This window comes from Hibiscus syriacus, unplaced genomic scaffold (genome assembly GCF_006381635.1).
Source record: "Hibiscus syriacus cultivar Baekdansim isolate YM2019G1 unplaced genomic scaffold, ASM638163v2 tig00001120_pilon, whole genome shotgun sequence".
Lineage (NCBI taxonomy): Eukaryota > Viridiplantae > Streptophyta > Magnoliopsida > Malvales > Malvaceae > Hibiscus > Hibiscus syriacus.
The window spans coordinates 805,159-821,838 of record NW_024061845.1 but is presented as its reverse complement, the minus strand read 5'-3'; the positions used below and the strand labels follow the sequence as shown (position 1 = coordinate 821,838).

Below are 16,680 nucleotides of genomic sequence, written 5' to 3'. Positions count from 1 at the left end.
TTTAAACAGAACTATTACTCTTACGTGAGGTTTTTATATGATAGTAAAACTGTCATGGCTTGCATCTCTATTCTCTTATCAGATTGATCAACAAAAAACACGATGATCACGGCCGTTGAGTAAACCGATCATACAGCGAAGTTGAACCCAGGGGATAACAATAGACCAAGTCCAAGTTCATAAACTACGTGGGAGTGGGACTATCAGGTCATCAATTAACTGTACAACCCCACTAATCAACCTCACGCAGCAAAGGTAACTAACATAACTACCATGCCACCACCCACTTTTGCAATGCCATTATAAATTTCGGAACTTTACAAAAAAAAAAAAAAGTCCTTGCTTTTCACCCTGCTTCTATCTAGCAGCAGCTCAAATGGCTTCATTTTCTCTTCAAAAACTCTGCAATTTTTCTATGTTTTCTCTGGTTTTCATCTCCACGGTCGCCGTCGCCACTGCTTCTGTTCAGTTCAAAGTTGGTGGCGACAAAGGTTGGACTAAACCAATTGGAAACAACTCCGAACCTTACAACGAATGGGCCTCCAGGAACCGCTTTCACGTTGGGGATTCTCTTTGTAAGTTTACTACGTACATATACATACATATATACGTATAGTTTTGCTTATGTTTGTTTATGTATTTTGTTAGATTTCAAGTACAACATTGACTCGGTGTTGGTGGTGAACCGCACAAGCTACACTGACTGCAGTGTTGCAAATCCGACCTTTAAGTTTAAAGACGGTGAGACGGTTTTCGAGTTCGATCGGTATGGGTTATTCTACTTCATCAGTGGAGAGAGTGGTCACTGCAAAGCTGGTCAGAAACTGATCGTTCGAGTAATGGTGCACCCTGCGGCTGCGATCAGCTCTCCTCAGCCAGCACAGTCGCCTATGGAAGACGATGGATCCAACGATAATGGGGATGGTTGGGCCTCGATTTGGGGGCCGCCGCCGCATAATTCGACCATCAAACAGACGGTTGCATCTTATTTCATGACGGCTCTCGGAGGAATGCTGGTTATCATGTATTTGCTTATGTAGTTATTAGTACACCAACTCTTCAGTGCTGGTTTCGTTTGATATCCTTCAAAATTATTTGTGATTTTCTGTTGTTTTGAAGACTGTTTATGTCTTATAATTTACTTCTTAAATTGTTGCAAATTATCTTTCTTTTTTCCCTTTCATTAGCTTTTCTTGTAAGTTAATTAAAATATAGGAGATGGCATAAAAAGGTTTTGAAATGTGATCGATCTTTTAAGATAGGTAGGTTGAATACCTATAAACCACTTTTTAAAGGAATCTTTAAGAAAACGTCATTTTAAAAGATAAATCAATCTACGAGTAATCAGATATTCATTCTTTTTTGTAATAAAAAAGGGGTTTGAAGATTGATTACGTGTATCGAATGATAAACACCCCACAACGCCCAAAATTGATACCCATCGATTATAAATTGTCTCTAATAATGGAAATCTAAAAATTCAAATACAAATTTAAGTTACGATCATGTTATTTCAAATTCAACCATACAATTTTTATTAACGGAAAATTCTAAGGAGAAATAAAAAATATTTCAATATTTCCAATCGAAAAGAAAATAATCTTAAAATACTTTAAGACGAATATTTTTATTTTCAATTGAAATGAAAAGAATATAATAATTTCTCCCAAGAACTTGATATCAAGATAATTTGATTCGACCAAATAAAAAGTTAAGTCAATTAATCGAAATTATATTAATCATGCTAGATGACGAAAGGCCCAAAAATAAGTATTACACGAATATAAGTGCTTAATTAAAATACAATAAAATCATAAATAACATAAGGACCAGAATGCAAGATAGCAAAATAAGATGTTCGATGTGATAAAAATATGAAACATGCATATATATATATGACTAAAATAAGATAAACAAAAACTAAGTGCAATAATTAAAGGACTAGAATTAAATTGCTGAAAAATAAGAGACCAAAATGTAATAAAAAATAGCCAAATTAGAAATAAAAATGGCTAAAATGTATGAAATAAAATAACAGTAGCCAAATTAGAAATAAAACATAGTGACTAAAATGCATAAAATGAAATAACAGTAGCCAAATTATAACAAATAAAATAACAAAAATAATGACTAAATCGAAAGTTAATAAAATCAATATGCATATTAGAAACAAATAACAAAGTATATAATCAGAGTGCAAAAGAAACTAAAATACGGGGAGCTTAAAGGTCATTTTACCCTTATGGTGACCAAAATGCAAGACATGCTGAAACTGGGAGGACCTGAACTACGATTTGACCTTATAAAATAAGTGAACAAAACAGAAAACTCCTAAAAACTGGGACCTGATACATGATTTACCCATTTTCATACAACCAAAATATTTCTTCTATTTGACGCAACTCAACCGAAACCTGCAAGCTTCACAAACGACTCCCTCGGCCACCGCTCACCGGGCCTGTGACCGACATACACCCACCGGTGACCTCGAACGAGACCGGAGGAGGTCCGACCGACCACCTTGAACGGCCTAAAACTCTACACATTCTCTTCCTAAAGTCACTCTTTCTCCTCCCCATTCGACGGCTGAGAGGGCTCAAACCGAGCCTCAACGCTGGCCACAACATCTTGGTGGCTACCCCTTTCTCCTACCGGCGACCGAGCCAGCCGAGGGAGGCTAAAACGAAGGTCAAAGTGATCAAACTCTTCTCTCTCTCTCTCCCCTTTCGACCACGGCACCACTCAGGACCCCACGCACTCACCTCCGACCACCAACAGCCGACGCTGCTAGGCCACGAGCCTGCGCCACTCCCTCTACAACCCGTGAACCCCCCCTCCCCAAACCGAAACAAAAACCAAGACAGAAAGCAAAAAAGAAAGGAAAATGAAAAGCAATCTTGTAGAGAGAGAAAAGTCAAAGAAACTGACTTTCATTCCCAAATTTTCGGGGAAAGGAGAGGTGATGTTACAAGGGTTGGATGGGGTATTAATAACCCCCAATAACTACAATATCATATTACTTTTTTTATAATAAAATAATGATAAAACAAAAATAAAAATGGTTTTTACAGAGGATTTCTTCTTTTATATAATTTAGTTTTAATATAAAAATAAGTTTTCAAGCTATATCTTTTTTCTATTTATGTGATTAAGCTAGTATGAAAAAAAAAAATTTGTAGATTTATTTTTATAATAAATTTATAATTTATTATGTCTGTTTAAAAAATTGTTGTTCAGTAATAACATAATATAAAATTAACTTTAATATTTTATATTTAAAAATAATTTTAATAAAGAAATATTTTAAAAAATCTCCATAGCTATTTACCCTCGTTATTTTTATTTTGATGGATCATCTTCCCTAGCAGACCATTAAATATGTTCTCTCCTCCTTGGTTACTTTAATTTAAAATTTTGTAAAATTAATACTAAAAGTATAAATCTTGATCTAAAATTGTAAACATTTAAACTTCAAATAATTCTAAATTAAAATACAAAACATAATATTAATAACATTGTTTGTAAGAACAAAATTTAATAGAAAATATTCCGATGCTGGATTGCATGATTTTGTTACTTGATAAGATTAAAAAGCTATCAGATAAAACAATGGAAGAAATAAGTGAGGAACAAAAATGTAAGGGGGGAAAATCCCAAGTTAGAGAAAAATGTGAAGGCATTGAATAAAACGTGGAAAAGTGAAAGGCTTCAGATTTCCTCTACCTCTTGACTTTTGCCCTTTATTTTGTTCCCCACTTATTTCTACCATTTTTTATCCGATCGATAATGTTGAAACGTGAAGACATGTTGGAGCACCGTTGGGGGGAAATTGGCACCCCAACAATTGCTGTTCTATATTCCCACACAAAATGCAGTCATTTATAGACAATCACGCATGTTCTTTTTCCATGTAATTGAACTTTAATATTCCACGTAATTTCCATGCGTTTGAATTAGAATACACGTTATTATTTATTTGCAGATATATTAAATCTTAACTTCTTTTTAATTATATCAAACACAAATATTTTCTAAAATACTGAACAACTGCTATGGATCAAGCCGAGCCGAGCTGCGGTTCGGTCCAACTTGAGTAACCCTTTAATTTATTTTATTGTTTGAATAATTATATTTTTTTTAAAATAACATTTATTTTTCAGTTCAAAAAAAATATTTTCATAATAAATTTTATTATTTTTAATTCAATTTGGATTTGAAAATTTTAATAATTGGTCTCTGTAAATTAATTGAAATATTTTTTATTTAAATATAAAAAATTAAAAATTAAAAATCAATCTAAAACGGGTGGGTGCATGCCTGGCAAATTACCAATTCTGCTCCCCATTCTCTTTCCTTTATTTTTCCTCCCTCGTCGTTTTTCCTTGACAATTTCCTTCTTTCTTTCGTAGAGCATTCCTTATCTCTGAAAGAAAACAGAAAAATCAAATAAGAAACAAAACAAGTTTCCCTGTTTGTTTTGGCCATTTAATTATTACAATATCTTGAAGTAAGGAAAAATATAATTCCATTTAATTCAACCTAACGTATACAACATTTAATTACAATTCATGGAAAATATTACAATACTTTCCATTTACGCTATTGGAGGGTTGCAAGGCATTTCTTGTACATTTAGATAATAATTTTTTTTATAAGTCTACACTATTTTATATATTTGAATCTTACCATCTAAAATCTAAAATATTAACCTTCAACTCTTAGATTTTAAATTATAAACTTAAATCTTAAGTCATAAATGGAACCCATGACATTCAATGATTTAAATAGATAAATTTACCTAAACTAAATTTTTTTATAGTATATGTATCAGATAGATTTTTAGATTTTATATTTAGATATAAGAACATGAGAATATAACATTTCTTTTTTTTTTTTATTGAATTAATCACTGGTATCAAATCCGACTAATTCAAATCGAGTATTGCAAAGGCGAGGGAGACCCTCACAACTCAGTTTGCTCCATTCGCAAACACCAGGATTCGAACCGCTAACATTACTTAGGAACCTAGTGCCTCATACAACTAGATCAACTGTTTGTTAATTAACATTTCTAATTCATTAAAAAGAGTTTACATCTACGTAAATTAAAATTTCAATATGAATAAAATATATAAACATATTACATAAAATTTACTTAAATTTAATTATGACTCGTATGGTTATCTTTTTTTCTCAATGGGCAAGGGAGTAGAAAAAAGAAAGGCAGAAATCTAATTCGTAGTAAACGACGAAATGGAAGTAGGCGCTGAAGTTGTCAAGGAGCGTTGGTTTGGTCTCCATTATTGCAGAGATTAAAATCATTCCAAGTCAATTCAAATCATTCTAGTTTATGTTTTTCCCCCCCGATGATGGAGCCACTTAACCTAATTATTATTTGTTAGGGTTTCCACTAAAGACTCGGCTCTTTTTTTTGTGGAATCAATTTTTTTTGACACATTAATTATTAATATGGGTATTAATATTTGAAAAATTAGTTAAGGCAGCTTTATATATTTTAATAACCCATACAGTAATTCATCTTCCATCCTATTCCTTTCTTTGTTTTGACTGTATTTCTTTTTGTTTTAACAATTTTCTTCTTGAAATTATTGATTGACTTCGGTGATTAAAAAAAATGATGTTATCTCTTGAGATCCCGGATTTTAATAATTGTGTCTGTAGGGTGAGTGCATTATCAATGATTAAAAAAATTCATGAATAAATATTATCGTATAATCAACTCTAACTATTCCCACAAATTACTTTAAATTTTGGCGGAGGAAATGATGGGGAATGTTATGAAAATGAATTATTAAAACTTTTAAATGATGGGGAAATAATTTGTTTTCTATAATTCATGGGAGATCCTATTTGAAGGTGAGCCTCAAATTAATATATATATATATATATATATATAGTACGCCATCAAGTTTAATTTTAATATATTTTTAAATAAAATAGATTTAAATATATAAAAATCTTAATATACATATATATGCTCAATAGAGTATACATGCATATAGTTTTATTTTTTACATTATATGTTCAGTATTCATGATTATCAGTTTTAATAATAATAAATTTAAGATTTAAATTTAAATTCACAAATTAAATTCTTATTTCAGGAATATAATATCAACTTTACGAGGAAGCATACCTTAAAAATTAATATATCACAATTCTTAAAAATTGTGACGCCAGATTGCATAATTTTGTTACTCGATAACAACCAAAGCTACATCAAATAAAAGGAATGGAAGAAATAAGTAAGGAACAATAATTAATAAGGAAAAAAAAAGGGCAAGAGGCAGGTGATAAAGAGGAAAATTGCTTCCAATTTTGCTCCAACCTAATTTAAATAGTACATATGTAATTTACCTAAATTTAAAAATGTTATGGAAGTGATCCACAGCTAAAGTCTTATTGTAAATCTTTCTTATCTCTTCTTCCAGCTTCTAATATGTATGTTAGAATATATAAAGTGAATGATGCTTGATTGTATAGCTATTGTGTTAGATTCCAAAGTTAGTGATTATAAAATAATATATGTTTGAAAGATTTTTAATCATTTGATATTGAACGGTCAAACACCTCGCAGAAGTCGTACTCAAACCTTAAATCTCTAAAGATAGCAATCACCTCTTTAACCACTTAGGTCATTTAGTTTGTGTCATATTCCTAGTTAAAAAAAATAAATAAAAGGAGTCAATAATAGGAAGGTTTAATTATTAATTTAGCCCTTAAAATATATTTGTTTTTTTAATTTTCACCCTAAATTATTTTTTTATCTCAATTTATCCTTCAAACTATACATTTATTTCAATTCGCTCTCAAACTATTATTTGTGTCTTAATTTTCCCAATTATTAGCATGCAATAGTAATGTGTTATGTGTTATATTCTCATTGATAACTTTCTATTTAGAACAAGTAAGGGAGTATTAAAAAATGATACCAATGATTAATTCAAAAAAATGATAATGTACTTGATAAGTTTAAAAAATGATGTTGTAAGGGTCAAAAAATAGTTTAGGATATAAAAAAAACAAGTATATTTAAGATGTTAAATTAAAAATAATCCTGATATAAAAGACTAAAAGGAGTATTTTCGATTTAAATTGAAAAATTAATTCATTTGATTTAATCTGTTTCATTTTTTGAGCGATTAATCTGGTTTTTAGTTATAAGGCAAATTTTATTGATTATTTTAATTTTGAATTTTCACGTCGATTTTATAATTATAATTATAATTATATATATATATATATATATTAATTTCAATTATTTCGAATATTTATAATAAATAATACATAAAACCAAGTTGAAACCAGCCCACTAAACTAATATTTCGAAAAGAGGACGAATATCTACGGGAAAATAATTATGACTATTATAGAGAGAGAATCTAGTGTATCTTCTACTAATTAAACTAAATTATAACATTTTTCCACTGCATATAGTGATCATCTTTTTTATACCACTAATCAACATCTCAGAATTGACATTCGCATGATCGCATCTAATTCCTCCAAAATTAGAATATAGTTACAATAATCACAACCATATTCAGAATACACTAAAAAATAATTCATACCTAATAAAATTTAAATTGATTGTAAATTTAAAATTATCATATATTTTAGTTTATGTTGTATATTTTTTATTGAAAATACATTTTCGCTCCCTGAAATTTATAAGTTCGTCCAATAGCATAAAATTTTACGTTCATCCATTTATTTAAATATTTAAAGATAGAAAAATTATACAGAGAACGTCGCATAGCGAAAAAAATCACTAATATGACACACTAAAACATATCACTAACTAAATTATTCTTATTAAATAATTATTAAAAGGATAAACTACACGTTTAGAATTTAAACCATCACTTTTGTTTATTTTAGGTATAATACCAAAAATAGCCCCCAACGTTTACTAAAATAGTCCTTTTGGCCCATGTTTTTTTTAGTATTTTGACCCTAACATTTCACTTTGGGGCAAAAAGTCCCCTCTATATATGAAAAACTATTAGTTAACACATGACTAACGCTCCAAAATATGAGCTTTTTTTTTATCTAAAATGAAACGTTGAAGGCTAAAATGTCATAGAAAAAAAAAGAATAAAGGACAAAGTGATTATTCTATAAATGTTAGGAGTCTTATTGCCCTAAAATAAAATATGGGTAGCCAAAAAGCTCCAAAAAGTAGAATATGGGACAAAATGATCATTTTAATAAACGGTGAGGGGTTAATTTTGGCATTATGCCTTTGATTTAATACATAAACTTTATTTTTATCAAAATCACACCTAATGGTTAGTTTAAGTTTCAATTCAATATCCTACTGTTAAAAACTTAACGACAATGCTAATGTGACATGACATGTCAATTTTTTTTTTTTTTACATCACTTTTTCTTTTCCGTCAATATTTTTAAATAATTTTATTGAACCAATTAGTATCACCACCTATGACTAAACTACACATAGTACCTAAATTATCCATTGTCATGCCATGTCAACATTATCGTTAAATTTTTAACGGTGGATATCAAATTGAAACATAAACCAAACATTATATATAGTTTTAAAAAAATAAAGTTTAGGTACGAAAATGGAATAAAAGTGATAGTTTAGGTACTAAATATGTAATTTACACATATGAAAAATTAAAGGACTACTCTGTTATTAATCTAATTAAAATTAAAATTAAAATTTTAAAATGAATTAATCGTGGAGCGGTCCTTGAATTTTCTAATATTTACTTAATAAAAATAATTTAGTTAGTGGTATTTTAGTTAATGGTATGTTTCAACGTATCACATTAATATATAAGTATATATATATATATATATATATATATATATATATATATATATATATATAGTATAAGTATATAACTATATATATATAAACCATAAACTATAAGATATATAAACTATAGTATATATATAAAGTATATAATATATATAATACATAAGCATATGTATAGATAAGCATATACACAACTATATATATATATATATATATATATATATATATATATATATATATATATATATATATATATATATATATATATATATATATACTTATGTATATACTTATATATCATTAAACATAAATGACTAAAATAAAAGATTCTAAAATTAACATTCAAATTTAAAGACTAGAATTAGAATGTATACATGATTAAATTGCATTGAATTGAAAATTCAATAAGAGATTTGCAATTAAGCATTGACTGAAGTGAAATAAATCAAAAATCAATTAACAAAATAGAAAATCATTGATTGTTGGAGGAGCGTGGGCCTAATTAAACCAAAACATTTTATTGGACACTAGAACCAATCTCACAAATTACCACTTCTAAATTCCCAAAAAAAATCAATTTTCCCAAAAAAACAATATGTATTTTAATAAATTTTCCCTCTAAGAATCAATTTTCCCTTAAAAAAACAATATTTCTTTTAAAATTTTAAATAAATAAATTCATCTTTTATATATATTTTAAAATTTTAAGATAAATTATATTTAAATTATTAATTAATTATTACATAAAAATAATTAAACTTATAAATATTTAAATTAATTTTATACATTCTAATAAAATCATGTTCAATAATTAAATTATTTAATAAAATAAAATTATTTATTATTATTAAGATTTATAATATAACTATTGTAGTTAATATAGAAAGTAAATTTATTAATTTAATTATCATAACTAACAATTTGTTTTATCATTTAAAATGTAATCATATTAGTTATTGTAATTTATTATAAATTTAAAATTTCACAACTTCCTCTATTGTAACTTATAAGTTAGGTAAATATTAAGTTCAGATAAATATCATACCAGTTCAATAACAAGTCAGATAATATCAGTTATTTATCAGGTTAATCTCGAGTTCGAGTTCATTTCAGTCAAAGTTAATCGAGTTCTTTATCATATTATCGATTCAATTCGAGTTTAGATCATTCTCAGATCGAATATAAATCAAGTTCAAATTTACAATTTCTAAGTCCAACTTACGTTCAAATAAACACTAATTCAGACTCGAGTTAATTTCAAATCACCACAGTTTGATTTTAATCAATTTTACAAATCGAGTAGCTTTTTACATCCTGACATCACTTGGTTCCGGCTCTGCCTTTTTTCCATTATTATCTTTTCCGTTAAACGTCCAAATTAACGTCGTTTATCCTATATTCCGTATATATTATATTTTTTTCCTCCTCTCCGATTTTCACATTTACTCACTTAAAAATTTCATTTTATTTCTCTCTAAGAGCTACCATTTTCTCTCCCTGTATTATTCTCTCTCTCTATCATCCCACGAAAGAGTCCCATTGTCAAGAATTCATGTCGGTATGTATTCGTTTCTGAAATCTTTTTGATTTTTCGTTTAAATTTGTTGATACAAGGTTTAATTTTGTCGTTCGATTTGATTTCTCTTGTTTTTAATGGTTTTTGAGCTTATGAGGTTGTTTTGATTCATAAGTTTCTGGGTTATTGATTATTGGTTCTATTGTATTTTCCATTTCGTTTAAAAAGAATCAAGGTTGATGTTGTTGCTAATCGATTTTTTTTAAATGGGCACGTTTTGTTTTCTATGATTAATATTTTACCCTGTTTTATATATATTTTTGGTTCTTGTTCTGTTTATGAGTTCTGCTGAAAACTGATGGATTGTATACCATTTGAGCGATTTCCTTGCGTATTTGAAAATTTGTTTATTTTTTATCAATAAGATCTCTGAAAGTTGGAATTTATCTTTATATTGAATGAAAATAGTATGCATTAAGAAATACGTCAATTCTCTGTTCAATTAATTTACCATTAATTTTGTGTTGAAATTGTAAAATATGAGTAATATATGATTAATTGTCGAAGCGGGTAAGTAAGGCTAGAGAAGGTAGGATAGCCTTTAATTTCTTTGAGAAAGTATCAAGAGTTAAAATATCAATTAGCTTTTTTCGGGAATGTTTGATCTTCAAATCTGTAAATAATAGCTTGATCATTGATGCCATTAGCCTATAAAATTGGTTTCTAAAATCTACAGCAATGTTTATTTCGAAAGATGTGATTAATTTATGCTTTGATTTCCATGACTTGATATAACTTTGATTTTTAGTTTTATGACACTTCGACTTTTTGGCCTATTCCTTTTTATCTTGTTTTAAGATAAGTTGGCCTATTCTAATTCCATGACTGATCATTTCAAGTTTTCCAGTTGTGTTTTTCTATTAATGTTATATGCTTTTTATGTGGTAATTTTTCCCATGTCCTTCAATGATTATTTTGATTTGTATGCAATAATTGCCCAGTTTCCGGGTTATTCTTTAACTGAGTAATTCGTCGTATTGTTGCTATCTCGGTTTGTCTTTGTTTCACTGTTTCACCCACCAAACATCTCTTCTATAATTATTGTCACCAATCAATGATTATATAGTTGCTTAGAGCAGTTACTTCATGAACCATTTATGATTGCTTTTGTTAGTCATATCCCATTTTAAATACAGCGAACCCCAGGGACTATTCGTACTCTTAAGACCCGGTTTTCTTTTTGTTTTGTGCAAGTAATTTAAACTAAATGGACCACGGTCTATTTAGGCTATAAATGAGTTGTAATAATTCAAATGGTATGAATCTGAGCTCGGTTGAACCCAGATTTGCTTGCCCTCAATATTGCAAAGCATGCCTTAAAAGTTTGCAGTTGTTGAATGGAATTTGCTTTATTTTAAGCTGAAACTGAAGTTATGTGAGAGCCTTATAGTGTCAAGGAGCTGTTATTTAGGAGCTTTTCTGGCCTTTAGAGGTTGATGGATGTCTCGGTGATGTTATATTTAATTGATGTGTTGCATTCTATTCGGAATTATGTAATGAAGTGGTAGCTAGTTCAGAACAAAATAGATCTACCGTTGTGTTCCAATTTCTAGAAATTTAGAAGCCTATAATGACCTGGAATGTGTTGCATTTTACTTTCCTTTATGCCCTGATAGGACAAGGGTCGTCCATTACCAAAATTTGGTGAATGGGATGTCAACGATCCTGCATCGGCTGAGGGATTTACCATTATCTTTAACAAGGCAAGGGACGAGAAGAAAACAGGAGGGAAAGCCGAATCACCTTCAGAAGGTGATCATAAAGGCAAGCCTGGAGCAGAAGCCACCAAAACCCAGCCTGTAAGTAATCTCTAATGACTTATCTTGATCTTATTCATGACATTGGAATGCATATACCGGGAAGCAGCCGTAACTCATAATTGTCGTAAACTGTTGCTATTCTCGATTCTTATCCTGATTCGATGCTGTCTTGTTTTTCAGAAAAAATGGCTTTGCTGCATGCGCGCCCCGCCTGCGGAATCTTAAAATTGTCCTGCCTGTATAAGAGTTTTTCCACAAGAAAGTTCAAAACCCCACCATCCTAAACAAGATAGAACCCATAAGGCTGTAATAAGCCCGTCTGGAATTTTTTATTGCTTTCTTTTAATACATGTTTTATGGTGTAAAATTTGATTTTGGTGGGATGAAATGAGAGAGCGAAGGAGACAAAAAAACACGTTGTATCTACGTATGTATTGATTTGGTGGTTTATATATATTATTAGAAACCGAGTTATTTCTTGTCTTTGCTTATAAATGTAGAGCTATACTTCGTTACATTCTTTCTTCATATGTTATACGAGTGCTTGGCGTGTTTGTTCAAAGGGTGTTCCTTTTCTAATACTCGAAATTGATTCGAATAAAAGTCGAATTACATGAGCACATTTTTCTTGATAATAGCTCAGGCTTGTCTTGATAATGATGTGTTTTGAATTCAAGTTCAATTTGAGCCGAATTCAAATAGCTTGTGAGCTTAAAGTGTTTTTCATCCTTACCAGATTTGCATGAATAACAATTTCAGCCAAAATCAAAACATGTTTTCCAGATTACGGGTGAGAAACTTCAATTATCCATGAAATCACAAACAATTTAAGCAAAAATAACTTAAACTAATCATGCTTTTCTGTTGCTAAAACTCAACCATGTCTAAACATTGCATCGGATTCTATTCATGTATATGGTGTCTGGGATGGAACTATGCCGCATTATCCCTACAGTGGTAAGCTAAACCCGGGACATCCAAAGTTTCTTTTCAAATAGGCGTCGTAGTAGGTAAACTTGCAGAACGCTTGCTCCAATTAGTGCTGCAGATTCATATAAGGCCTTGTGAAGTGCTTTTTTACTCATTGCTTCATTCACTGCATTTCGGGTCAAAATGAATTGTCAGGACAAAATGTAATCAACTGCAGAGGATTCATGAGACTACCAAGAGATTTATGCAATGCTTAGTTCACAGGTTTTTTGCTTTAATAATGCAAGAACTATATTCACTCCAATGTCTTGGAAATACGATCTATCAATTGTCTTGAATAAGTTGTTAAACATAAATGATAGAACATCAGCCAGAATGGTCTTAACTGTACGTAAGAAAAATATAGATATACCTATGGACTGGAGTTCCGTCTGTGCCTCTAACCAGTGCTGCTCGAACTGAATGTTATGAAGAGCCTCCTCTAACTTTGATATTTGTTCTATCAGAGGGTCGAAATGCCCTATCGAATAACCATGAGAACAATAATCAGTGCACTTTAATAAAGGTTAGTGCGATGGACTCTTTTTTATTAGCAACGAACTCGAATCTCTCACTTATCTTGTCATGATAATCTTGAATCTGATCACCTAAAGGTCCCTTCACCTGATAATTACAACAAGTAGCAAACTTGATGAGACTTCATGAGTCGTGACTTTGAGTTCTTCAACAATTTGACTTAAAAGCACTATAAGTATTAAGATTTTAGGACCCCATGTTCAGAATCTAACTTATTCAGATCAAAACAAAATATTACCAAATTGTACAACACAGGAGTTCTGAGAAAGGAAAAGCTCCTAATAGCCTTTGCAGCCGATGGTTTCTCTAAGAGGGAAACTGGGAATCTGTTTCTGGTTCTAGTCCAGGGTAACAACTTAAAATGTAAATCAATACTAACCAAACCATGAGACATTGCTTAGCCAGGAAGTAATTGGACTTACGTTACGAGCATAGAATTCCAAGTAGAGTTCATGGACTTTGAGTCAAGGGTATCAAGGGAGGTGTTGTCCGCATGTTTAGATTTGCAACAAAGTTCATTCTCAAATCCTATTCACCAACGACTTCCAGTCTTAACCTATGTCACCCGAACACTTCATTTTCTTAAAATTTCCGTGTCACGCACATGTTGACATATATTCAAAACATAGATCTTAACAATGGCAAAGGAATCTAAATTGTGTAATAACTGAGCAACATTTTAGCAATGGGGATAGAAGTACACAAGATAGAAAACGGAGCAATCGGATGTAAGAACGGGTCATGAAGCTTATCACCAGATCGACACCCTCATGGCTCAAATGCCAACCAGAATCGACCTTAATGACAACAAACGACACATGAATAGTATCGCCTTCATACTTAACATCATGAGACGAGCATTCTTCTCTATCAATCGTGAATCTAATTCCACACACACAGTTAGGCCGCACGATAATGCTAGCAATATAACAGCTACAAATTCAAAGGATCGACGAGTTTTCATCTGCAAATTACAATGTCAATAGATTTGAATCATCGAACTTGATAAACAAATAAACTTGCATTTCGTTAATTCAATTGCATAAATACCAAACTATGTAAAATCAAATACCAACAAATTAATACTTTCTGAAAAAAAAACTAAACGAAAATTAAATATACATAAAAATAATAAATGACATAATGAGAAATCGTAAAGAGTAATACGATTTTCTCGTAATTTCTCCAAGAATGTTATTAGATCGAAAAGCCAGAAAAGTTTCCCCATTGATTTTCTCCCTATTCAAATTGAGATGATGGTATTATTAAAAATACAAAAAGAAGAAAACTTTTTCACCCAGAAACATTTCCGAGAAAAACCCACAAATATTGAAGCAAGAAAAAGGTGAATTAGACTTACAATTGAATGATTCGTTAAAAGGCAGGAAAATATAAGAAAATAATAATTCAAAACAAGATCAGAAGTATGAATGGCAAAAACAAAATGAATAAGATTTGTATGAAACAAAGGTGATCATTGGAACTAAAAAATATTACCTTTTTGGGTGTTTTTAAAATCTTGCTCAAGAGTTCACAAAAATGCAAAGATCAGATCTTGAGAAGCGTTTGAAGACGCGAACTTGTGACAAAGAAATGAGTTATAAAGTACTTTGAGATCGTTTACTGAGGTTGTCGTAACAGGGTCATAATTGGGTCAGGAAAATAACTTGTATCTTCAGGATTTCGACCCAACCCAAATTTGGATCGGGTCAGAGGGTCCATTTTTATAATGGAAGTTCCGGTCTCAGCATTGAATTCTTTTAATCAATTTATAACACCGTCACAAAGGGTATAAAATTTTAGTATAATGTGTATAAAAGAAATTAATATAACGCGGTTAAAGGATCTATTTGGCAGTCAATGCCCTTTGAACTGTGTTGGTTTCATTGGCTTTTGTTGTTCATTTTCCAACGATGAATACAATTATATACACCAACTTTTCACTGTAGAAATCTAAGATTGAGTATCGAATATATACACGTGTTGTTAAATATGAACTTTTCTTTATTTTTACCCATTTAATATATGTCAAATACAAGTGTTTATAAACAACATACGATAGGAATAGAAGCAAGATTTTCGGCAGTCATACTTTTTTTTTCAGGACATTCAATTATTGAATGCTTTCAATACACCACTGATGACATAATTTCTGGTCTAATCTTTACTGCGATAATGAGTGTTTATTGACATTACCTTATAAGCAACCGAAGCATAAAAGCGTTCCAAAATTTACCTTATTATGTTAATTCATTTATATATTTATATCCTATTTATAATTTTTTTTACATTTATAAACATATTTCATGTTCCTCTGAAATACATGGCTTTATAGTTCATATGATTTATTTCTATTATACAGATAAAGTATGTTTAAGATATTTTACTTTTATTCTTACCTTATCTCATCAAGGTTGTTTCGGTATAGTGGTGAGTATTCTCGCTTATCACGTAGTTTTTCTAACTTTTTATCATAATTCCCGCGAACTACAAATGGATTTGGGTTACATAGGTCCATTCTAATATCCATAATCGATCTATCATAGAATATTTTTTTAATGTTAATTATGAATTTAAAATGATTATTTCGAACTGTAATACATTATAAATTATTTTCATAAAATACTTGTCAACTGTAATACATTGATAAAATTATTATAACATCAAATATTAAATAAATCATTATCATTTAAGGAACTAACCACATGGATTGGGGTCATGACCAAGTCTGTGTGGCCAAATATGTGTGACAATTGTTAGTATTTTCATCAGTCAAGACTATAACATGGCATTCTCCATTTTCTTCCTAATTTTATTTATATGTTTCAGACAAAACTGTCATTTCATCGTAAAACATTATTACATAACTGTCTCTTTCTCTCACTAGTTTGCTTTTTCTTGGTTGATAATTTTTTTTGTCTAAAGTTTGGATTTTTCTCAATGCGTTTTGGTCCCTGAGCTGAAAGATTAAAAGGGTATTTTAATGAAAGAATGAAGAGTGTGAAGATCAAAGAAGATGATCATGAAGA

General features: G+C 30.0%; 3 protein-coding genes across 7 annotated transcripts; 2 read left to right on the top strand and 1 right to left on the bottom strand.

Annotated features, from left to right (window-relative positions):
- The first annotated feature begins 376 nt into the window (after positions 1-376).
- On the top strand, positions 377-1,076 carry LOC120120789 (early nodulin-like protein 1). Its single transcript, XM_039140318.1, has 2 exons — positions 377-575; positions 649-1,076. Exons 1-2 carry the CDS (start codon positions 377-379, stop codon positions 1,038-1,040), a joined length of 591 nt encoding a protein of 196 aa, XP_038996249.1. The 3' UTR covers positions 1,041-1,076.
- A 9,188-nt stretch (positions 1,077-10,264) lies between these two features.
- LOC120121782 (protein NOI4-like) lies at positions 10,265-12,630 on the top strand. Its single transcript, XM_039141070.1, has 3 exons — positions 10,265-10,367; positions 12,002-12,184; positions 12,326-12,630. The coding sequence occupies exons 1-3, from the start codon at positions 10,362-10,364 to the stop codon at positions 12,368-12,370; spliced, it is 234 nt and encodes a 77-aa protein (XP_038997001.1). The 5' UTR covers positions 10,265-10,361; the 3' UTR covers positions 12,371-12,630.
- Positions 12,631-12,903: 273 nt separating this feature from the next.
- On the bottom strand, positions 12,904-15,226 carry LOC120121753 (transmembrane emp24 domain-containing protein p24beta2-like). Of its 5 annotated transcripts, none has more exons than XM_039141056.1 (6): positions 15,149-15,226; positions 14,074-14,615; positions 13,890-13,989; positions 13,690-13,738; positions 13,488-13,595; positions 12,904-13,241 (listed from the first exon to the last, which is right to left on the bottom strand). In XM_039141056.1, the coding sequence occupies exons 2-6, from the start codon at positions 14,103-14,105 to the stop codon at positions 13,108-13,110; spliced, it is 423 nt and encodes a 140-aa protein (XP_038996987.1). In that variant the 5' UTR covers positions 14,106-14,615; positions 15,149-15,226; the 3' UTR covers positions 12,904-13,107. The 5 variants fall into 5 exon arrangements, 3 of the variants coding, with proteins under 3 accessions (XP_038996987.1, XP_038996980.1, XP_038996977.1); XM_039141049.1 differs by having other exon boundaries at positions 13,890-14,207; positions 14,353-14,615; XR_005516018.1 differs by lacking the exon at positions 13,890-13,989.
- Positions 15,227-16,680: the final 1,454 nt, after the last annotated feature.

Coding starts and splice junctions, on each gene's coding strand:
- LOC120120789 (XM_039140318.1), top strand. CDS start 377: ATGGCTTCATTTTCTCTTCAAAAACTCTGCAATTTTTCTATGTTTTCT. Junction 576..648: donor TCACGTTGGGGATTCTCTTT/GTAAGTTTACTA, acceptor GTATTTTGTTAG/ATTTCAAGTACAACATTGAC.
- LOC120121782 (XM_039141070.1), top strand. Junction 12,185..12,325: donor AAGCCACCAAAACCCAGCCT/GTAAGTAATCTC, acceptor CTTGTTTTTCAG/AAAAAATGGCTTTGCTGCAT.
- LOC120121753 (XM_039141046.1), bottom strand. CDS start 14,045: ATGTCTCATGGTTTGGTTAGTATTGATTTACATTTTAAGTTGTTACCC. Junction 13,596..13,689: donor AGATTATCATGACAAGATAA/GTGAGAGATTCG, acceptor GTTATTCGATAG/GGCATTTCGACCCTCTGATA. Junction 13,242..13,487: donor GACGGAACTCCAGTCCATAG/GTATATCTATAT, acceptor CCCGAAATGCAG/TGAATGAAGCAATGAGTAAA.